The sequence below is a fragment of the Triturus cristatus genome, chromosome 7, assembly GCF_964204655.1.
Source record: "Triturus cristatus chromosome 7, aTriCri1.1, whole genome shotgun sequence".
NCBI classification, from domain to species: Eukaryota; Metazoa; Chordata; class Amphibia; order Caudata; family Salamandridae; genus Triturus; species Triturus cristatus.
Window position 1 is genome coordinate 1,855,470,212 of NC_140590.1, and position 17,460 is coordinate 1,855,487,671.

Sequence of the window (17,460 nt, forward strand, 5' to 3'; positions counted from 1 at the left end):
TTCAAGCGCCTCTGGTTCTGCTTCAGCATCCTTAGAGAGAGGGGTTCAAGCGCCTCTGGTTCTGCTTCAGCACCCTTAGAGAGAGGGGTTCAAGCGCCTCTGGTTCTGCTTCAGCATCCTTAGAGAGAGGGGTCAAGCGCCTCTGGTTCTGCTTCAGCATCCTTAGAGAGAGGGGTCAAGCGCCTCTGGTTCTGCTTCAGCATCCTTAGAGAGCGGGGGTTCAAGCGCCTCTGGTTCTGCTTCAGCATCCTTAGAGAGGGGTTCAAGCGCCTCTGGTTCTGCTTCAGCACCCTTAGAGAGAGGGGTCAAGCGCCTCTGGTTCTGCTTCAGCATCCTTAGAGAGAGGGGTTCAAGCGCCTCTGGTTCTGCTTCAGCACCCTTAGAGAGAGGGGTTCAAGCGCCTCTGGTTCTGCTTCAGCATCCTTAGCGAGAGGGGTTCAAGCGCCTCTGGTTCTGCTTCAGCACCCTTAGAGAGAGGGGTTCAAGCGCCTCTGGTTCTGCTTCAGCATCCTTAGAGAGAGGGGTTCAAGCACCTCTGGTTCTGCTTCAGCATCCTTAGAGAGAGGGGTTCAAGCACCTCTGGTTCTGCTTCAGCATCCTTAGAGAGCGGGGGTTCAAGCGACTCTGGTTCTGCTTCAGAATCCTTAGAGAGAGGGGTTCAAGCGCCTCTGGTTCTGCTTCAGCATCCTTAGAGAGAGGGGTTCAAGCGCCTCTGGTTCTGCTTCAGCACCCTTAGAGAGAGGGGTTCAAGCGCCTCTGGTTCTGCTTCAGCACCCTTAGAGAGAGGGGTTCAAGCGCCTCTGGTTCTGCTTCAGCACCCTTAGAGAGAGGGGTTCAAGCGCCTCTGGTTCTGCTTCAGCATCCTTAGAAAGCGGGGGTTCAAGCGCCTCTGGTTCTGCTTCAGCACCCTTAGAGAGAGGGGTTCAAGCGCCTCTGGTTCTGCTTCAGCATCCTTAGAGAGAGGGGTTCAAGCGCCTCTGGTTCTGATTCAGCACCCTTAGAGAGAGGGGTTCAAGCGCCTCTGGTTCTGCTTCAGCATCCTTAGAGAGAGGGGTTCAAGCGCCTCTGATTCTGCTTCAGCACCCTTAGAGAGAGGGGTTCAAGCGCCTCTGGTTCTGCTTCAGCATCCTTAGAGAGAGGGGTTCAAGCGCCTCTGGTTCTGCTTCAGCACCCTTAGAGAGAGGGGTTCAAGCGCCTCTGGTTCTGCTTCAGCACCCTTAGAGAGAGGGGTTCAAGCGCCTCTGGTTCTGCTTCAGCACCCTTAGAGAGAGGGGTTCAAGCGCCTCTGGTTCTGCTTCAGCACCCTTAGAGAGAGGGGTTCAAGCACCTCTGGTTCTGCTTCAGCACCCTTAGAGAGAGGGGTTCAAGCGCCTCTGGTTCTGCTTCAGCATCCTTAGAGAGAGGGGCTCAAGCGCCTCTGGTTCTGCTTCAGCATCCTTAGAGAGCGGGGGTTCAAGCGCCTCTGGTTCTGCTTCAGCATCCTTAGAGAGAGGGGTTCAAGCGCCTCTGGTTCTGCTTCAGCATCCTTAGAGAGAGGGGTTCAAGCGCCTCTGGTTCTGCTTCGGCACCCTTAGAGAGAGGGGTTCAAGCGCCTCTGGTTCTGCTTCAGCATCCTTAGAGAGAGGGGTTCAAGCGCCTCTGGTTCTGCTTCAGCATCCTTAGAGAGCGGGGGTTCAAGCGCCTCTGGTTCTGCTTCAGCACCCTTAGAGAGAGGGGTTCAAGCGCCTCTGGTTCTGCTTCAGCATCCTTAGAGAGAGGGGTTCAAGCGCCTCTGGTTCTGCTTCAGCATCCTTAGAGAGAGGGGTTCAAGCACCTTCGCCCAAAAAGACTTGGTTGGGCCATCAGACCTACCTAACTTTTATGGGGTTTATAAAGCACGCTACTCACCCGTGAGGGTCTCATGGTGCTGGGGGGTAGGGGGGGGGGCTATGGGGGGAGGGGGCTTTAGTACTCATTTGCTGTACCTTGCAAAACTGTTTGAGCAAGCAGTGGTAAAGGGCGGGGAGGGCTTTATTGAAATAAACATCATTCAACTCTATATACAGCCATGTTGCCATCCCATGAGAGCAACTGAACTGTTGTAGGGACCCATGCTTGGTGATCTCACGTGGAGTCTGAGGCTGGGGGAAAAGGAGTGCTGAGCGATTAGACCTCATACTGATGGCCGCTAGAAACTGGCACAAAGAACAAAACACTTGCAGACAGGGGTCCTTGCTCTCTCTCCCTTCTCTTGGGTAGGGATCCCTTGGTAGCGATGCATCCTTACTTCTTCGGTGTTGTCTCTGCGCGATTTCCATAGTGATGAACGTTCTCTCTCCAATGCAGTTCTCTCATTCTACATCTAACTGATTACGTCTTATGCCTGCCATTCTGTGATCCTCTATAATGAGAGAACCAGTGCAAAGCCTTTGTTTACACTGAAGTGCCATCACCTTCCCGGCTGCAATGGCCAACGGAGGCCATCAAAGAGGCTTAAACTTAAGGGACGAAACTGGGTTCAGGATTGTGGTGGCCGACAATGTGTCCTGCCTACAGGCATCTGGCCAGTGTCCGGGCTCAGAGTCTGCCCTACACCAGTAAGATTAAGATGTGATGAGAGCACAGCGCTTTCTGCGGAATCTGAAGAAATCCATGATTGTATACGGGCATCTGGTCAGTGTCCAGGCTCAGCGTCTGCTCTAAACCAGTAAGATGTGATGAGAGCACAGCGCATTCTGTGGAATCTGAGGAAATCCATTGATTCCGAGATGACACATACCGCCAAGAGAGGCCACCTGAGTACAGAACAGTTCCACTGGATTAACCTTATCAGGTCCAGTGAACAGAATTTGGCACGCGCTGTTCCCACAATCCTGAGGCTACACTTTGCCAACAGGGTTTACCAGGGCCTTCCAAATTATCTTCTGGCACAAGTGCAGTGTCATCCGAAAGAAGCAGGGAGCTTTTTGGCTTCCGGCACAGAGAACATAACTCTCCCACCCTTGCTTCCCGTCACATGATCGTAGGTTGCCAATACAAAGTAGAGTGCAGAGCCGTCTACAGAGGCAGAGTTCAGTGTCCTAACTGATGTATACATCTGCTCCATCCTTTAGCCTCTTCTGCTCTTTCCAGCTGCAGAACCATGTATTTGGCAAACAAAGGAGCAACAGGAGGTCCTTTCCAATCCATGTACCACCACTTGTATCAATGCCCCATTAGACCATGGAGCGCCATCTTATCTTCAGGCTAAAGACCTTCCCATTGCCTGACCCTCGGGCCAGTGGTTGTGTGTTGCAGGCTCTCTTCAGTGCCAACAGGCTACTTATGGGGAACATTTGTGTTTTAATGAGAGGTCATTTAACATTATCACACCGTCCATCTGTTACCCTTACGCTTCCCAACCATCACAGCTCCACGTGCGGCTGCCGATACTCGGTAAATATAAAGAATACATGTTTGGACTTCATGACAACTGTGTTCCTCAAGGTTTTCATAAATCAGTGGTAAGTCATATCTGTGAGCCTGATTTTGTTAGTTTGGAGTGTGGAAGCTGGGGGGGTGGGGGGGAATGGACATGCAGAGCATATAACATCCATTAGGGTTTTAAACCCCGCTTCGAGTCCTTTTATGCATCCCGCTCACCTGAGGACCTATTGTCGATGTGCGTCTTTCCAGCAGCCTGGCTGTCCACCACGCTCTGGTCTTCCTTTTCTTTGGCTCTTAATGAGAACACAGTTGTGGCAATCAAAGGACCTTAAGTGAAATGCAAAGAGAAGTAAAGTGTGAATGTGCTGTGCCAGGGCAATGGAGACATGCAAAACCCTACTGAACTGAGAGAAGAAAAACAAGTGGAATGAGCAGGAAAAGGCAATAGCAAAGAGCGGATTCTTACTGGTCTGCATCTGAGATACAGACCACTGCCCTGAAACAGAAGGGGGGCAAACGATGGGAAACAGAGCAGAGAGTTACAGAAACCACCAACAGAAAGCATTGCATGCAGGACTACTAACCCTGACAGCAGTGTGAGTGCTAGACCATGAGCCCAGGATGACTCAACGTAGATAGCACACAGCGTGGTGCTGAGACAAAACCAGTTAGCCCTAGTAGCTGCCCCAATACACCACCTAGCCCTGAACCCTAAAAAAACCTTACTACCCACCCCTCAACTCTAGCAATTCTAACTACCCCTTCCTTACCAGTACCCAACCATAAACTCTAAAAGCCCCATACTAACCATATACATCACACATTCCTGAATTATAAAACGCCTTCCTAGTCCTTACCGCTATCCATCCAGAACCCTAAACACGCCTACCAATTCTTACTAAAACCCATTCATGCACTCTAAACAATCACTTGCTCCCCCTATTCACCACCCATCCCGAAATATTGAAAACGACTTCCTACCCATAACCACTATCTATCCCTGTACCTTAAAAAACTTTACCACTCCTTACATCTACCAATCCCTGAACCCTAAAGATGCATTACTACCCCTTACCACTAGCCAAACTGAACTTAAATACCCATTAATACCCCTAAACTAACCCATCCCAGAACCCTAAAAATCCCTTACTACCTCTTACCACTACCCATCCCTGGACCCTACAAACTCCTTACTACCCCTACCCACCACCTATTCCTAATCCCTAAAAACCCTTTACTACCCCTTATCACTACTAATCCCTAAATCCTACCAAAAAAACGTACTACTCCAATGCACTTCACATCCCTGAATCCTAAAAAACCCTTATTAGCCCTTACCACTACTCATCCCTGAAGCCTAAATGCACCTTACTACTTCTTACCAGTAATCATTCCTGCACCCTAAAACACTTGCTACCCAAAAAACTAAACATACCCTAACACCATACTACCTCTAAACGTAACCAACCACCGTCCATCCACCCTTAAATGTGCTGTGTATTGAATGGTTTGTAACTTACTTTGTTGTAGTGGTAAATGCGTTGTTGTGAATGCACTTTAGTGCTCCTTCGTTTCACTGAATGCATTTTTAACTCTTGTACAGGAGTCCCTCAAGGCTCCACACTCTCTCCTCATTTACTCCTCTTATAGGTATATCCCGTTCGTTGCACATTAGGATACGGGGCCACTCTTGTAATACTTTCCTTCCACCTAAATGACACACGTGGCTAGTATAATGCCTTAATGGACTACTTACAGCATCTGAAGAAATGGATGGGCCATATTGGATGAAAATCAATTTCTAGAAGACGGTGGCGGTAGTAGCCGCCTGTAATGCTCTAGTATCTTTGGCCTCATTCACTTAGCCCCTTTTCTCTCCCTAACTCGGTTGTGAAAAGTCTTTCTGTCAAATTTGACCCCGAACTCAAATCTCTTCAGGAGTGGGCTTCTATGTGCTACATCTTCATGAAGTGAGACCCCTCCTGTTGTGGGGGAAGGTAGACAGACTGCATTATTAGCAAATATTGGCTCGCGACTCGACTACTGTAATGTGTCAGATCTAGGAATCTCAAAACACTGGATCCATAGGTTACAAGTAACTCAGAATCAAGCCGTACGACTACTTGCCGTACAGCTACGGTTTACTTCGGAAAAGTATATTTTACATAGAATACAGTGGTTACCCGCCCATACATGATTTCCCTTCAGGATTCAATGCTTGAATAGAACAGTCACCCTATTTCTTAGATCTAAATTCAAAGTACCTCCCCACACATAAAAACACAAGGGGCAGCGGCACAGAGGAAGGTAAGCAGAGGTAGAAAGGACATTTCAATGAAAGCGATCTAACCTATAACAGTAGGAGGCTGCGTACTATATGTCTGTCTTCTGCTTGTCTTTTGGGTTGTTTCTCACTTTGAAAATATTCCTAGGATAGCAAGTCGGTGTTGGTGCTTGCATTGGGACTGTCCGCCCGCCTCTTCATTCGAAAAGCAACACATCCCTGCTTTTCTCAACGTGTAGTAAACCTTTTTCTTTACAGCTCCTTGATGTGTACAGTGCCAAGAGCCCTCCCTCAGAGAGAGTGCTGAATTTTATAAATTACCCACTAAACAAAAGTCATGAGATGGCAACAATAACAAAAGTGCCTGAGTTCATCTCTGGTGCAGGGTGAAAGCCATGGAACATACTGGGAGGAGTTACATCAGCAAAAAAGATCTGGTTCTGTGGCCGCACAATCAGATGTTGTACTTTTTAGCTAGTGCAGACCCACTTCAATCGGTATTTCACAAGAAATATCATGAATTTATTGACAATCTGCTGGTCAGAGGCATGCAGGCTTTTTACACAAGATTCATCCAAAAATAAAATCATAAAGTTTTAGGAGTCAGGAAAAGAAGCAGGAAATTGGTTCCATACAGTGTGTGGTCTTTCCTTAAAATGGCACAATTCTGGGAGGACTGTTTTTTTATAGAAACAAGCTTTCAATGCAAATTCTACAAGACCCGCAGACCTCAGCGAGGGACTCATCACATATTAATGGTATACCTAGGACTAATAACGAGGCTGAATTGATTTTTATATCCAAGTGCGCTCGCAGTATGCTCTAAGTTTGTCAGAACAATTTTTGAAACTATCTATGGCTCTTTGCCGTTAGGTCGGCGTAAGCAAAAAATGTGAAAAACAATGAGGGGGGTTCGGTGTGAAATTTTTGTGGCGGCCTATCCTTAAAGACTTTCTGTTGCTCTAATGTACTGATATGAATGGAGAGATACATTTATTTTTTGTTTACGCCCAAGCAAATAAAAAGATATATATTTTTTAATTACGTTGAATGGCAAAGTGCTGGATGTTGATGGATTACAGTATCCGGCAGGTGCGGACCATATACCTTCCCACAAGCATTTAGACTTGCACGTAAAAAATGGGTGCGATGTAGGTTCACTGACTACTAAAGGGTATCCCCAGCCTCAACAGCATGTCTTCCTTTCCTAACAAAATACCCTGTCTCATATTCCCAGAGAAAATATGTATGTTCGAGGCATATGAGCTGCAGATTACACACTTTTGCATAGATCGCCATCTGGTGTTGGGCCCGGATGTTTGCAGTTTGTTTTTCCTCTTGGAAAGTCTTTGGAAGTCACGAGGTCGGTGACTCCTCCTTTGGATCGTATTGCGCATGGGCTTCGGCTCCATCCTCAGATTGTTTTTTTCTGCCATCGGGCTCGGATGTAATCTTCGCGCTCCGGTTCCGAACATTTCCAGTTCGACGATCGAAGCGGAATCCTCACTCACATCGCGGTATTGTTTCGATCGCGATCTCCTCAATCACCTTCTCATCGACAAATCTTCGGTCCCAGTCGTCGACGGCGGCCTTCGGGCCTACCCAAGCTCCGGTCCCGGCTGATGGAAAGAACTCCATTCAAGAAGTGCCCTCGATGTGGGTCCAAATTCCCCCACACCGATCTTCATGAGGTGTGCAACCTCTGCCTCTCCCCTGAACACGAGGCTTTCAGATCGAAAAAGACTATTCGGGACCGAAGAGCCAGACGAAACATGGCACACTCCTCGACCTCCACTCCAGTCGACATGTTCGGAGACGACGTCGAAGATCCGGGACAGCATCGCACCGAAGAGGACCTCGTCAGTGGTTCCGAAGCCGACGACTCAGATGTAGAGGACATAACCCCGGCGCAGAGGGTCGTGAGGCCTAGGCAAGACCAGAGACACTGCTTCACACACCCCACCTTCGGGCCCGGTGAAGAAGCCAAATAAGCCTTCCGGCGGCTCTGGCTCAAGCCAGCCTTCCAGCGGTGCCGACAAACACACTTCGGCACCAAAAAAGAAACCGGCCTCTACCTCGACACCGAGCTCCGCACCGAAGTCCTCGGTGTCGAAACCCAGCGCTTCCGTACCGACGCGATCTTCGGTACCGACCAAACCCCATAAGGCCCTCCACTTCCACGCCGAAGCCCACCTCGGCACCGACCAAGAAATCGGAGGTTCCCAAGCTCAGTGCTAAGCACGGCATGGACAAGCCTAAAAAGTCATCGGCCCCGAAGATTTAGGCGCCGACGGAACAAACATGGTCACAGGAACTCTTTACACCGGATCCCTTACAAAAAACTCTTACCAAGGATCCAAAAACTGGACATTTGGCACTCTCTTCCAAAAAGAGACATTTGGACAAATCGGCTCCGCCTCCACCTCCAAAGAGGAAGGACTCTGCTACCTCCCCTTTCAGAATACCTTCCCTACCTCCTCCACCTCCTCCACCCTCTCCACCTCCGCCCCCTCCGCCTTCTCTACCCCCACCTCATCGCTCTCTGACCCCGTCTCCAGACGATGATGATCAGGGGGACCCATATCACGATCCAGGGGATGTGCCCCAAGACCCCACCCCTACAGGATCCCCAGACCCATGGGACAACTACAATAACCCAGATATTCCAGACGTCCCACAAGATGACCTTTACCCTTCCACGCCATCTCCACCGGAAGACTCATTAGGTTTCCACCACCTACTTCAGAGGGCGGCACATTATCACGGGGTACAGTTGCACACTGACCCAGTGGAGGAGGATTTCCTCCTCGAACACATTTGATACCGCACATAGGTCTACCTCCATACTACCTATGCTCAAGGAGGTGGTAAAACATGCGCCAGAGGTTTTTAAGGACCCAGTCAGGGCCAGGGTCATTAACCCACGCTTAGAGAAAAAGTACAAAGCTGCCCCCACAGATCCTGCCTATATCAAAGGGCCAGCGCCACTAGATTCCCTAGTGGTTTCCACTGCACGAAAGAGGTCAAATTCCCAGGCGTCAGGCGAAGCACCACCACCTGACAAAGAGTCAAAGCTACTGGACGCGTCAGGAAAGCGCACTACGTCACAGGCAGCCAATATATGGCGTATCGCCAACACCCAAGCGCTATTGGCCAGATACGATAGGGCACATTATGATGAATTAGAAACCATAATGCACCACCTCCCTGAAAGATACAAAAATAGGGCCAATGAATTAATTCAAGAGGGTAAGACAATAACTAACACCTCCATAAGCTGTGCCTTAGATGCAGCAGACACAGCCTCCAGGGCCATTAATACTAGCGTCCTCCTCCGTCGCCATGCTTGGCTGAGAATATCAGGTTTCGAACCAGAGGTACAGGCCTCCATCCTAAATCATCCCTTTGACCAAGAACACCTATTCGGCCCAAAGGTAGATGAGGCCCTCGAAAAAATGAAGAAGGACACTGATACGGCGAAATCTATGGGAGCCCTGCAGTCACACCCTCCTAGGCGCTCCTTTCGCCGCTCTTCCTTTCGGAGTACATCTAGAGGCTACTCCTCAGATAGCGCGTCCACTTCCTACAAATCCCCCACTCAGTCCACCTTCACAAGGGGTTATTAAAGAGGCGGCTATAGGGGCAATAACAATAAAGGCAGAGGCAAAACAAATACCGCCCGCTCTGCCACACCGCCTACCCAATGACTTCCCCCCGCTCCCTCCAGACCATCCCATTCCGGTCGGGGGCAGACTACAAAATTTCCTTCAGGTCTGGGAGACCATCACCTCAGAAAAATGGGTGACCCAAATTATTCGGTCAGGGTACTGCCTAGAATGAACATCTACCCCCCCAAACATTCCACCCAGGCAACGCCCAATGTCACAAGAACATTCCACAATACTAAAACAGGAGGTAATCTCCCTCCTACAAAAACAGGCAATAGAACAAGTTCCCGCCAATCAGCAAAATTTAGGGGTCTACTCCCTATATTTTCTAATACCAAAAAGGGACGAGACTCTACAACCTATTCTAGATCTCCGGCCCCTAAACACATACATACATTCAGACCATTTTCACATGGTAACGCTTCAGCAGGTGCTTCCGCTCCACTCCCAGAACGACTTTCTCACCACACTGGACTTGAAAGACGCATACTTTCACATTCCGGTACACCATGCTCACAGAAAGTACCTTAGATTTGTAGTGGACGGGCAACACTACCAGTTCAAGGTGCTCTCATTCGGAGTCACAGCAGCACCAAGGGTATTCACCAAGTGCCTAGCGGTAGTGGCGGCACATCTCAGAAGACAGCACATTCACGTCTTCCCATATTTGGACGACTGGCTGATAAAAGCCACGTCCTACAACCAATGTGTACACCACACCGCCACTACAATCCAACTACTTCACCAACTAGGCTTCACGGTGAACCACCAAAAGTCCCAGCTAACACCATCCCACATAAAGCAATACCTCGGTGCCACCATAGACACCTCAAAAGCCATAGCCTACACCAATCCGGCCAGGATTGCAAGCATTCAGGCTTTGCGTCAAAGATTCATACTTCAACACTCCCTCCCAGCAAGAGTGTTTATGCAACTGATAGGGATGATGGCCTCTTGCATTTTCATAGTGCCCCATGCAAGACTCCAGATGCGTCCACTCCAAGAGTGCTTAGCGCGCCAATGGAACCAGGCCCAGGGGCAACTGACAGATCTGGTGTTGGTAGACGGTCGCACCCATCGCTCTCTGCAGTGGTGGAACACCACAAACCTTTCCAAAGGTCGACCGTTCCTGGAACCGGTTCCACAAATAATACTAACAACAGACGCATCGCTCTCCGGCTGGGGAGCTCATCTACTACACCTCACAGTGCAGGGCACATGGACGCCGCAACAAAAGTTACTCCATATCAACCATCTGGAGTTACTAGCAATCTCTCTAGCCCTAAAATCCTTTCAGAGACAGATTTTAGGCAAGGCAGTCCTCATTCGCACAGACAACATGACGGCCATGTATTACATTAAAAAACAAGGCGGCACACACTCTCCACAGCTCTCTCAACTAGCACAGAGCATATGGAGATGGGCAATTCCACACAAAATTTTTCTCCTAGCCCAACATGTCCCAGGAGTCCAAAACACCATGGCAGATCTGCTCAGCAGACAGACACAGCAGTTCCACGTGTGGGAACTTCACCCGCAGGTTCTTCACCCGTTCTTTCAAATGTGGGGGCATCCACAGATAGACCTCTTCACCACCCACGAAAACAAAAAATGCCCAAGCTTCGCCGTCAGATATCCACACCCATTGTCCAAAGGCAATGCGATATGGATGAACTGGTCAGACAAATTTGCGTACGCTTTTCCACCTCTCCCACTAATTCCATTAGTGGTGCAAAAGCTACAACAGCATTCCCTCACACTGATCTTAGTAGCTCCAACATGGGCCAGACAACCGTGGTACACCACGCTGCTGGAACTCTCGGTAGTACCACACCAAAAGCTACACCTCTCACCATGCCTCCTAACCCAGAACCATGGAGAGATCAGGCACCCGGACCCAGCTCAGCTCAACCTTGCGATCTGGCTCCTGAAATCCTAGAATTTGGATACCTAAACCTTCCCCCTGACTGTATGAACGTCATCAGAGAAGCTAGACGCCCTACCACTAGAGCCTGCTACGTTGCCAAGTGGAAAAGATTTGTTGTTTAGTGCCATAGCAACACAATCAATCCTCTAGACGTGTCTATACAACACATCATATGCTACTTTCTCCATCTACAAAAGGTGTAACCTAGCATATACCTCCATTCGGCTACACCTCGCAGCAATTGCAGCTTACCTACAAAACAGGCAGCACCTATCACTTTTCAGAGTACCTGCCATTAAAGCCTTCATGGAAGGCCTAAAACGAATAATTCCCCCCAGAGTACCACCCTCACCTGTGTGGAACTTAAATATCGTTCTCACAAGGCTAATGGGGCCACCCTTCGAACCTTTGCATGAATGCGAACTGCAATTTCTCACATGGAAAACAGCTTTTCTTGTAGCCATCACTTCCCTTAGAAGGGTCAGTGAGATACAAGCACTGACCATACAAGAACCTTTTCTTCAAATACACCAGAACAAGGTTGTTCTCCGTACCAACCCAAAATTCCTACCTAAAGTCATTTCCCCTTTTCACCTAAACCAATCTGTAGAATTACCGGTATTTTTCTCGCAACCTCAAACTGTTGCAGAAAGGGCTCTACACACGCTAGATGTCAAACGAGCCTTACTTTACTATATCCAAAGAACACAACCTTTCAGAAAGACTAAACAACTGTTTGTCTCTTTCTTTCCACCACACAAGGGCAACCCCATCTCAAAATCAGGGATAGCTAGGTGGATTGTAAAATGCATCCAGATTTGCTACCACAAAGCAAAACAAACGCTATCCGTTCCCCCTAAAGCCCATTCTACACGAAAGATAGGGGCTTCTATGGCTTTTCTAGGGAACATCCCATTAGATGATATCTGCAAATCAGCTACATGGTCAACACCGCACACTTTCACTAAACACTACTGTGTAGATGTGCAAACCAAGCAACAAGCTAGTGTGGGCCAGGCTGTACTAAAAACACTATTTCAAACCACTGCAACAGATACCGGTGGTCGCCGCTAAGGTGGGAAACTGCTATATAGTCTATGCAAAAGTTTGTAATCTGCAGCTCATATGCCTCGAACGGAATATGCTACTTACCAGTATGCATCTGTTCTTGGCATGTAGAGCTGCAGATCTACACACGCCCATCCGCCTCCCCGGCTACCTGTATCTGTTCCAGTCTATCTTATTTAGATACAACACACATGGGTTTCTTCGCTGTTATTACTACGCTGCATCTTTCCCTGTTGGCGAAAAACAATCGGAGGATGGAGCCGAAGCCCATGCGCAATACGATCCAAAGGAGGAGTCACCGACCTCGTGACTTCCAAAGACTTTCCAAGAGGAAAAACAAACTGCAAACATCCGGGCCCAACACCAGATGGCGATCTATGCAAAAGTGTGTAGATCTGCAGCTCTACATGCCAAGAACAGATGCATACTGGTAAGTAGCATATTCCTTTTCTTTATGTTAGACCCTCACTCACTCTAGTAGTGGCATGCTTCAACATCAGGTCCCATCCTGATCCCAAAAATCCACGATGGGCTCAACCGCCTTCCAGGGAGCACTATGAATATCACCGAGACCGGGATACCTAGGATAGATACAAATACCTCAAACCAACACTGGTTTTCCTTTATTGGGGTAGTTTAGGTATGAGTTAAAATTACCTTAATTGGGGATAAGGATATTATGGCCCTATGACCCCAATTCACAGTCGACATGTTTCAGCCCCTATGCTTAGACCTTGGTCCAGGGTTTTCGTCAGGACGTGAATGATTCACTGAGTGTATCCCTTAGACCAGATTTAAGGTCTCCCCTTCTTTTGCGCAGGGTTTCATTGCGACCGCTGCTTTTGGTTTAAAATGCCATGGAGGTTCACCACATCACAGTCTGATGCAACACATATTACAAACGGGGATGGAATAATGGACCAGGGAGTTTAAAAGAACCTACACTGAGGCCACCATCTTCGGTGGTTAAATATACAGTGACCTCCTTGGACAGTAATCACCCTGCACAGTACACAGAATGGCCATCGGATGCAAATGTGCACCCCTGTGTTAACAGCCACCTGCTGCCAGCCCTCATTCAGCTTGGTACGAGGGGTAAATAGCCACCCTCAGCAACAGATTGAGGCACACTTTGGGCGTATTCCCCAATTAATATAGCCTAGGCCCTAAAATCAGATGTCTTGCAGAATCATGAAGCGCCTCCAGCGGACTCGCAGATTGTTGTTTCTAGGGGAAAAAATTTCATGAGGACAAGAAAATACCAAAAGAGCTGAATGCACAGATTTTCCCACCCAAACTACCATTTCTGTCACTACGTTAGCTAAGTAACTAATTGTTTGAAATCAAATGTGTCTGGCTAGTTAGAAATCAGAGTGGAAACGGCTAACCCTATCTCATCACACACACAATCTGCAAGACTAGAAGATGACAATATACTGCCAAGACACCATTGCTGCCTGTTGGGGACACCATTTACGCCTGTTGGGGACACCATTACTGCCTGCTGTGGACACAATTAATGCCTGCTACGGACACCTTTACTGCCTGCTACGGACACCTTTACTGCCTGCTACGGACACCTTTACTGCCTGCTGCGAACACCATTACTGCCTGCTGCGAACACCATTACTGCCTGCTGTGGACACCATCAATGCCTGCTGTGGACACCATCAATGCCTGCTGTGGACACCATCAATGCCTGCTGTGGACACCTTTAAAGCCTGCTGTGGACATCATTAATGCCTGCAGTGGAAACCATTGCTTCCTATTGTGGACGGCATTACTGCCTGCTGCAGACACCATCAACGCCTGCTGTGGACACCATCAACGCCTGCCGTGGACTCCATCAATTCCTACCGTGGACACCATCAATGCCTGCCGTGGACACCATCAATGCCTGCCGAGGACACCATCAACGCCTGCCGTGGACACCATAAATGCCTGCCGTGGACACCATCAATGCCTGCCGTGGACACCATCAATGCCTGCTGTGGAAACCATCAACGCCTGCCGTGCACACCATCAATGCCTGCCGTGGACACCATCAATGCCTGCTGCGGACACCATCAATGCCTGCTGTGGATGTGGACACCATTACTGCCTGCGGTGGACACCATCAATGCCTGCGGTGGACACCATCAATGCCTGCCGTGGACACCATCAACGCCTGCCGTGGACACCATCAACGCCTGCCGCGGACACCATTACAGCCTGCCGTGGACACCATCAATGCCTGCCTTGGACACCATCAATGCCTGCTGTGGAAACCATCAATGCCTGCTGTGGACACCATCAACGCCTGCCGTGGACACCATTACTGCCTGCTGTGGACACCATCAACGCCTGCCGTGGACACCATCAACGCCTGCTGTGGACACCATCAACGCCTGCTGTGGACACCATCAACGCCTGCCGTGGACACCATCAATGCCTGCTGTGGAAACCATCAATGCCTGCTGCAGACACCATCAGGGCCTGCTGCGGACACCATCAATGCCTGCTGCGGACACCATCAATGCCTGCTGTGGACACCATCAATGCCTGCTGTGGACACCATCAATGCCTGCTCTGGACACCATCAATGCCTGCTGTGGACACCATCAATGCCTGCTGTGGACACCATCAATGCCTGCCGTGGACACCATCAACACCTGCCGTGGACACCATCAACGCCTGCCGTGGACACCATCAACGCCTGCCGTGGACACCATCAATGCCTGCCGTGGACACCATCAATGCCTCCCTTTGACACCATCAATGCCTGCTGTGGAAACCATCAATGCCTGTTGTGGACACCATCAACGCCTGCTGTGGACACCATCAACGCCTGCTGTGGACACCATCAACGCCTGCTGTGGACACCATCAACGCCTGCTGTGGACACCATCAACGCCTGCTGTGGACACCATCAACGCCTGCTGTGGACACAATTAACGCCTGCTGTGGACACCATCAATGCCTGCTGCGGACACCATTACTGCCTGCTGTGGACACCCTCAATGCCTGCTGTGGACACCATCAATGCCTGCTGTGGACACCATCAATGCCTGCTGTGGATGTGGACACCATTACTGTCTGCCGTGGACACCATCAATGCCTGCCGTGGACACCATAAATGTCTGCCTTGGAAACCATCAATGCTTGCTGTGGACACCATCAATGCCTGCTGTGGACACCATCAATGCCTGCTCTGGACACCATCAATGCCTGCTCTGGACATTATTACTGCCTGCTGTGGTCAACATCAATGCCTGCTGTGGACACCATCAATGACTGCCGCGGACACCATCAATGCCTGCTGCGGACACCATCAGTGCCTGCTGCAGACACCATCAATGCCTGCCGTGGACACCATTAATGCCTGCCGTGGACACCATCAATGCCTGCTCTGGACACCATCAATGCCTGCTCTGGACATCATTACTGCCTGCCATGGACACCACCAATACCTGCCGTGGACACCATCAATGCCTGCCGTGGACACCATCAATGCCTGCCGTGGACACCATCAATGCCTGCCGTGGACACCATCACTGCCTGCTGTGGACACCATTACTGCCTGCTGTGGACACCATCAATGCCTGCTGTGGACACCATCAATGCCTGCTGCGGACACCATCAATGCCTGCTGCGGACACCATCAATGCCTGCTGTGGACACCATCAATGCCTGCTGCGGACACCATCAATGCCTGCTCTGGACACCATCAATGCCTGCTCTGGACACCATCAATGCCTGCCGTGCACAGATTCTTCATGGATCAGATGAAGCCGTCTCCCACTCGATTGAGAACCTTCCTACAGAGTGTGGTCTCTCTCAGTGGATGAGTCAGGGAGCTGATGCCAAGGGTTCCAAGTCTAATTTTACAACTCAGCGGGAGGGCAAGGATATCACAGTCAGCGAGTTTTCCTTCTTTTTAATGCCCGCTTTCTACCCGACAGATAAACATGAATAATCAGAAAGTGAATGCCCTGTTCTCCTGCTCCTATTGTATTCTCTATGGGTGCTAGAAATCCAACTATAACACATTCTGTCCTTAAGCTGGAACCAGGTCTCACACACTTCACAACCCTCTAGAAAACAAAGAGTATCACTTTACCAAGAGAGAGAAGGGCCTGGTGGATTTCCTTCATCACATTATTGTAAAGTTCCTTTTGCCATTCGTGTAAAAGCTTCCACTCCTCTTCAGAGAAATAGGCTGCAGTTTCATGCAGAGTCACCTGCATCTGGAACAGAAAAGTGCACATGAAATACTGACGAACTTAGATGAATGAACTATCATAACTAAACATTCATTTTAAATAAGGTGTTCCTTCGCACTTTTGCAATTACGAGGCTCAGATCAAAGGAAAAGAAATACAAATAATAAACATTGTTTATATAGTCAGTTCTGGAACAATGAGCTTCAGCAACGATGGAGAACCCGGAGACATGGAGGTGGCAATGACAGAACACACCTGAACATGGAAGTACACACCTGAACATGGATGTGGCAATGACAGTACACACCTGAACATAGAAATACACACCTGAACATGGAGATGGCAATGACAGTACACACCTGAACATGGAGGTGGTAATGACAATGCACACCTGAACAAGGAAGTACACACCTGCACATGGATGCGGTGATGATGATAGTACACACCTGGGCAAGGATGTGGAAATAGGGATGTGTGTAAGAGCATGGAACTGGCAGCAATACCAAGTGTCCCTTGTGAACTAGGTCAAGAATCCTTGTCCGAATCCCTTTAGGAGGAACAAACTGACCTCTTCTAATAAGCTTGTCGCCAGCTACGCTCAACTCTTCCCTGACTATAAAATACTCAAGCACATCACCAGTCAATCTCTCAGTCTCTTGCCAACCACACACAACTCTCTGTTCAATTTCCTTCATAACAACATCCTCTTGCTTCGCAGCCGCCCATTCTTCTGCAACTATTGCTAATTCTCCATTTAAAAATACTCCCTCTCTAGGTGCTACTTGAGCAATGACGTCCTCAGACTCTACCTCCACCAGCATCCTTGAAAGATAATCTGCCACAACATTTTGACTACCTTTCACAAACTCTATCTCATAATTATAATCCATCACTGACAAGAGCCAC

At 49.1% G+C, this 17,460-nt stretch overlaps 1 protein-coding gene across 1 annotated transcript in view; it reads right to left on the minus strand.

Moving 5' to 3' along the window:
* Positions 1-17,460, minus strand: part of LOC146813460 (uncharacterized) — a 285,012-nt gene that overhangs the window by 253,169 nt on the left and 14,383 nt on the right. The window contains 2 exon segments of the mRNA XM_085615431.1: positions 3,622-3,732; positions 16,452-16,578. Of these exon segments, the coding sequence (XP_085471557.1) occupies positions 3,622-3,732; positions 16,452-16,578 (238 nt within the window).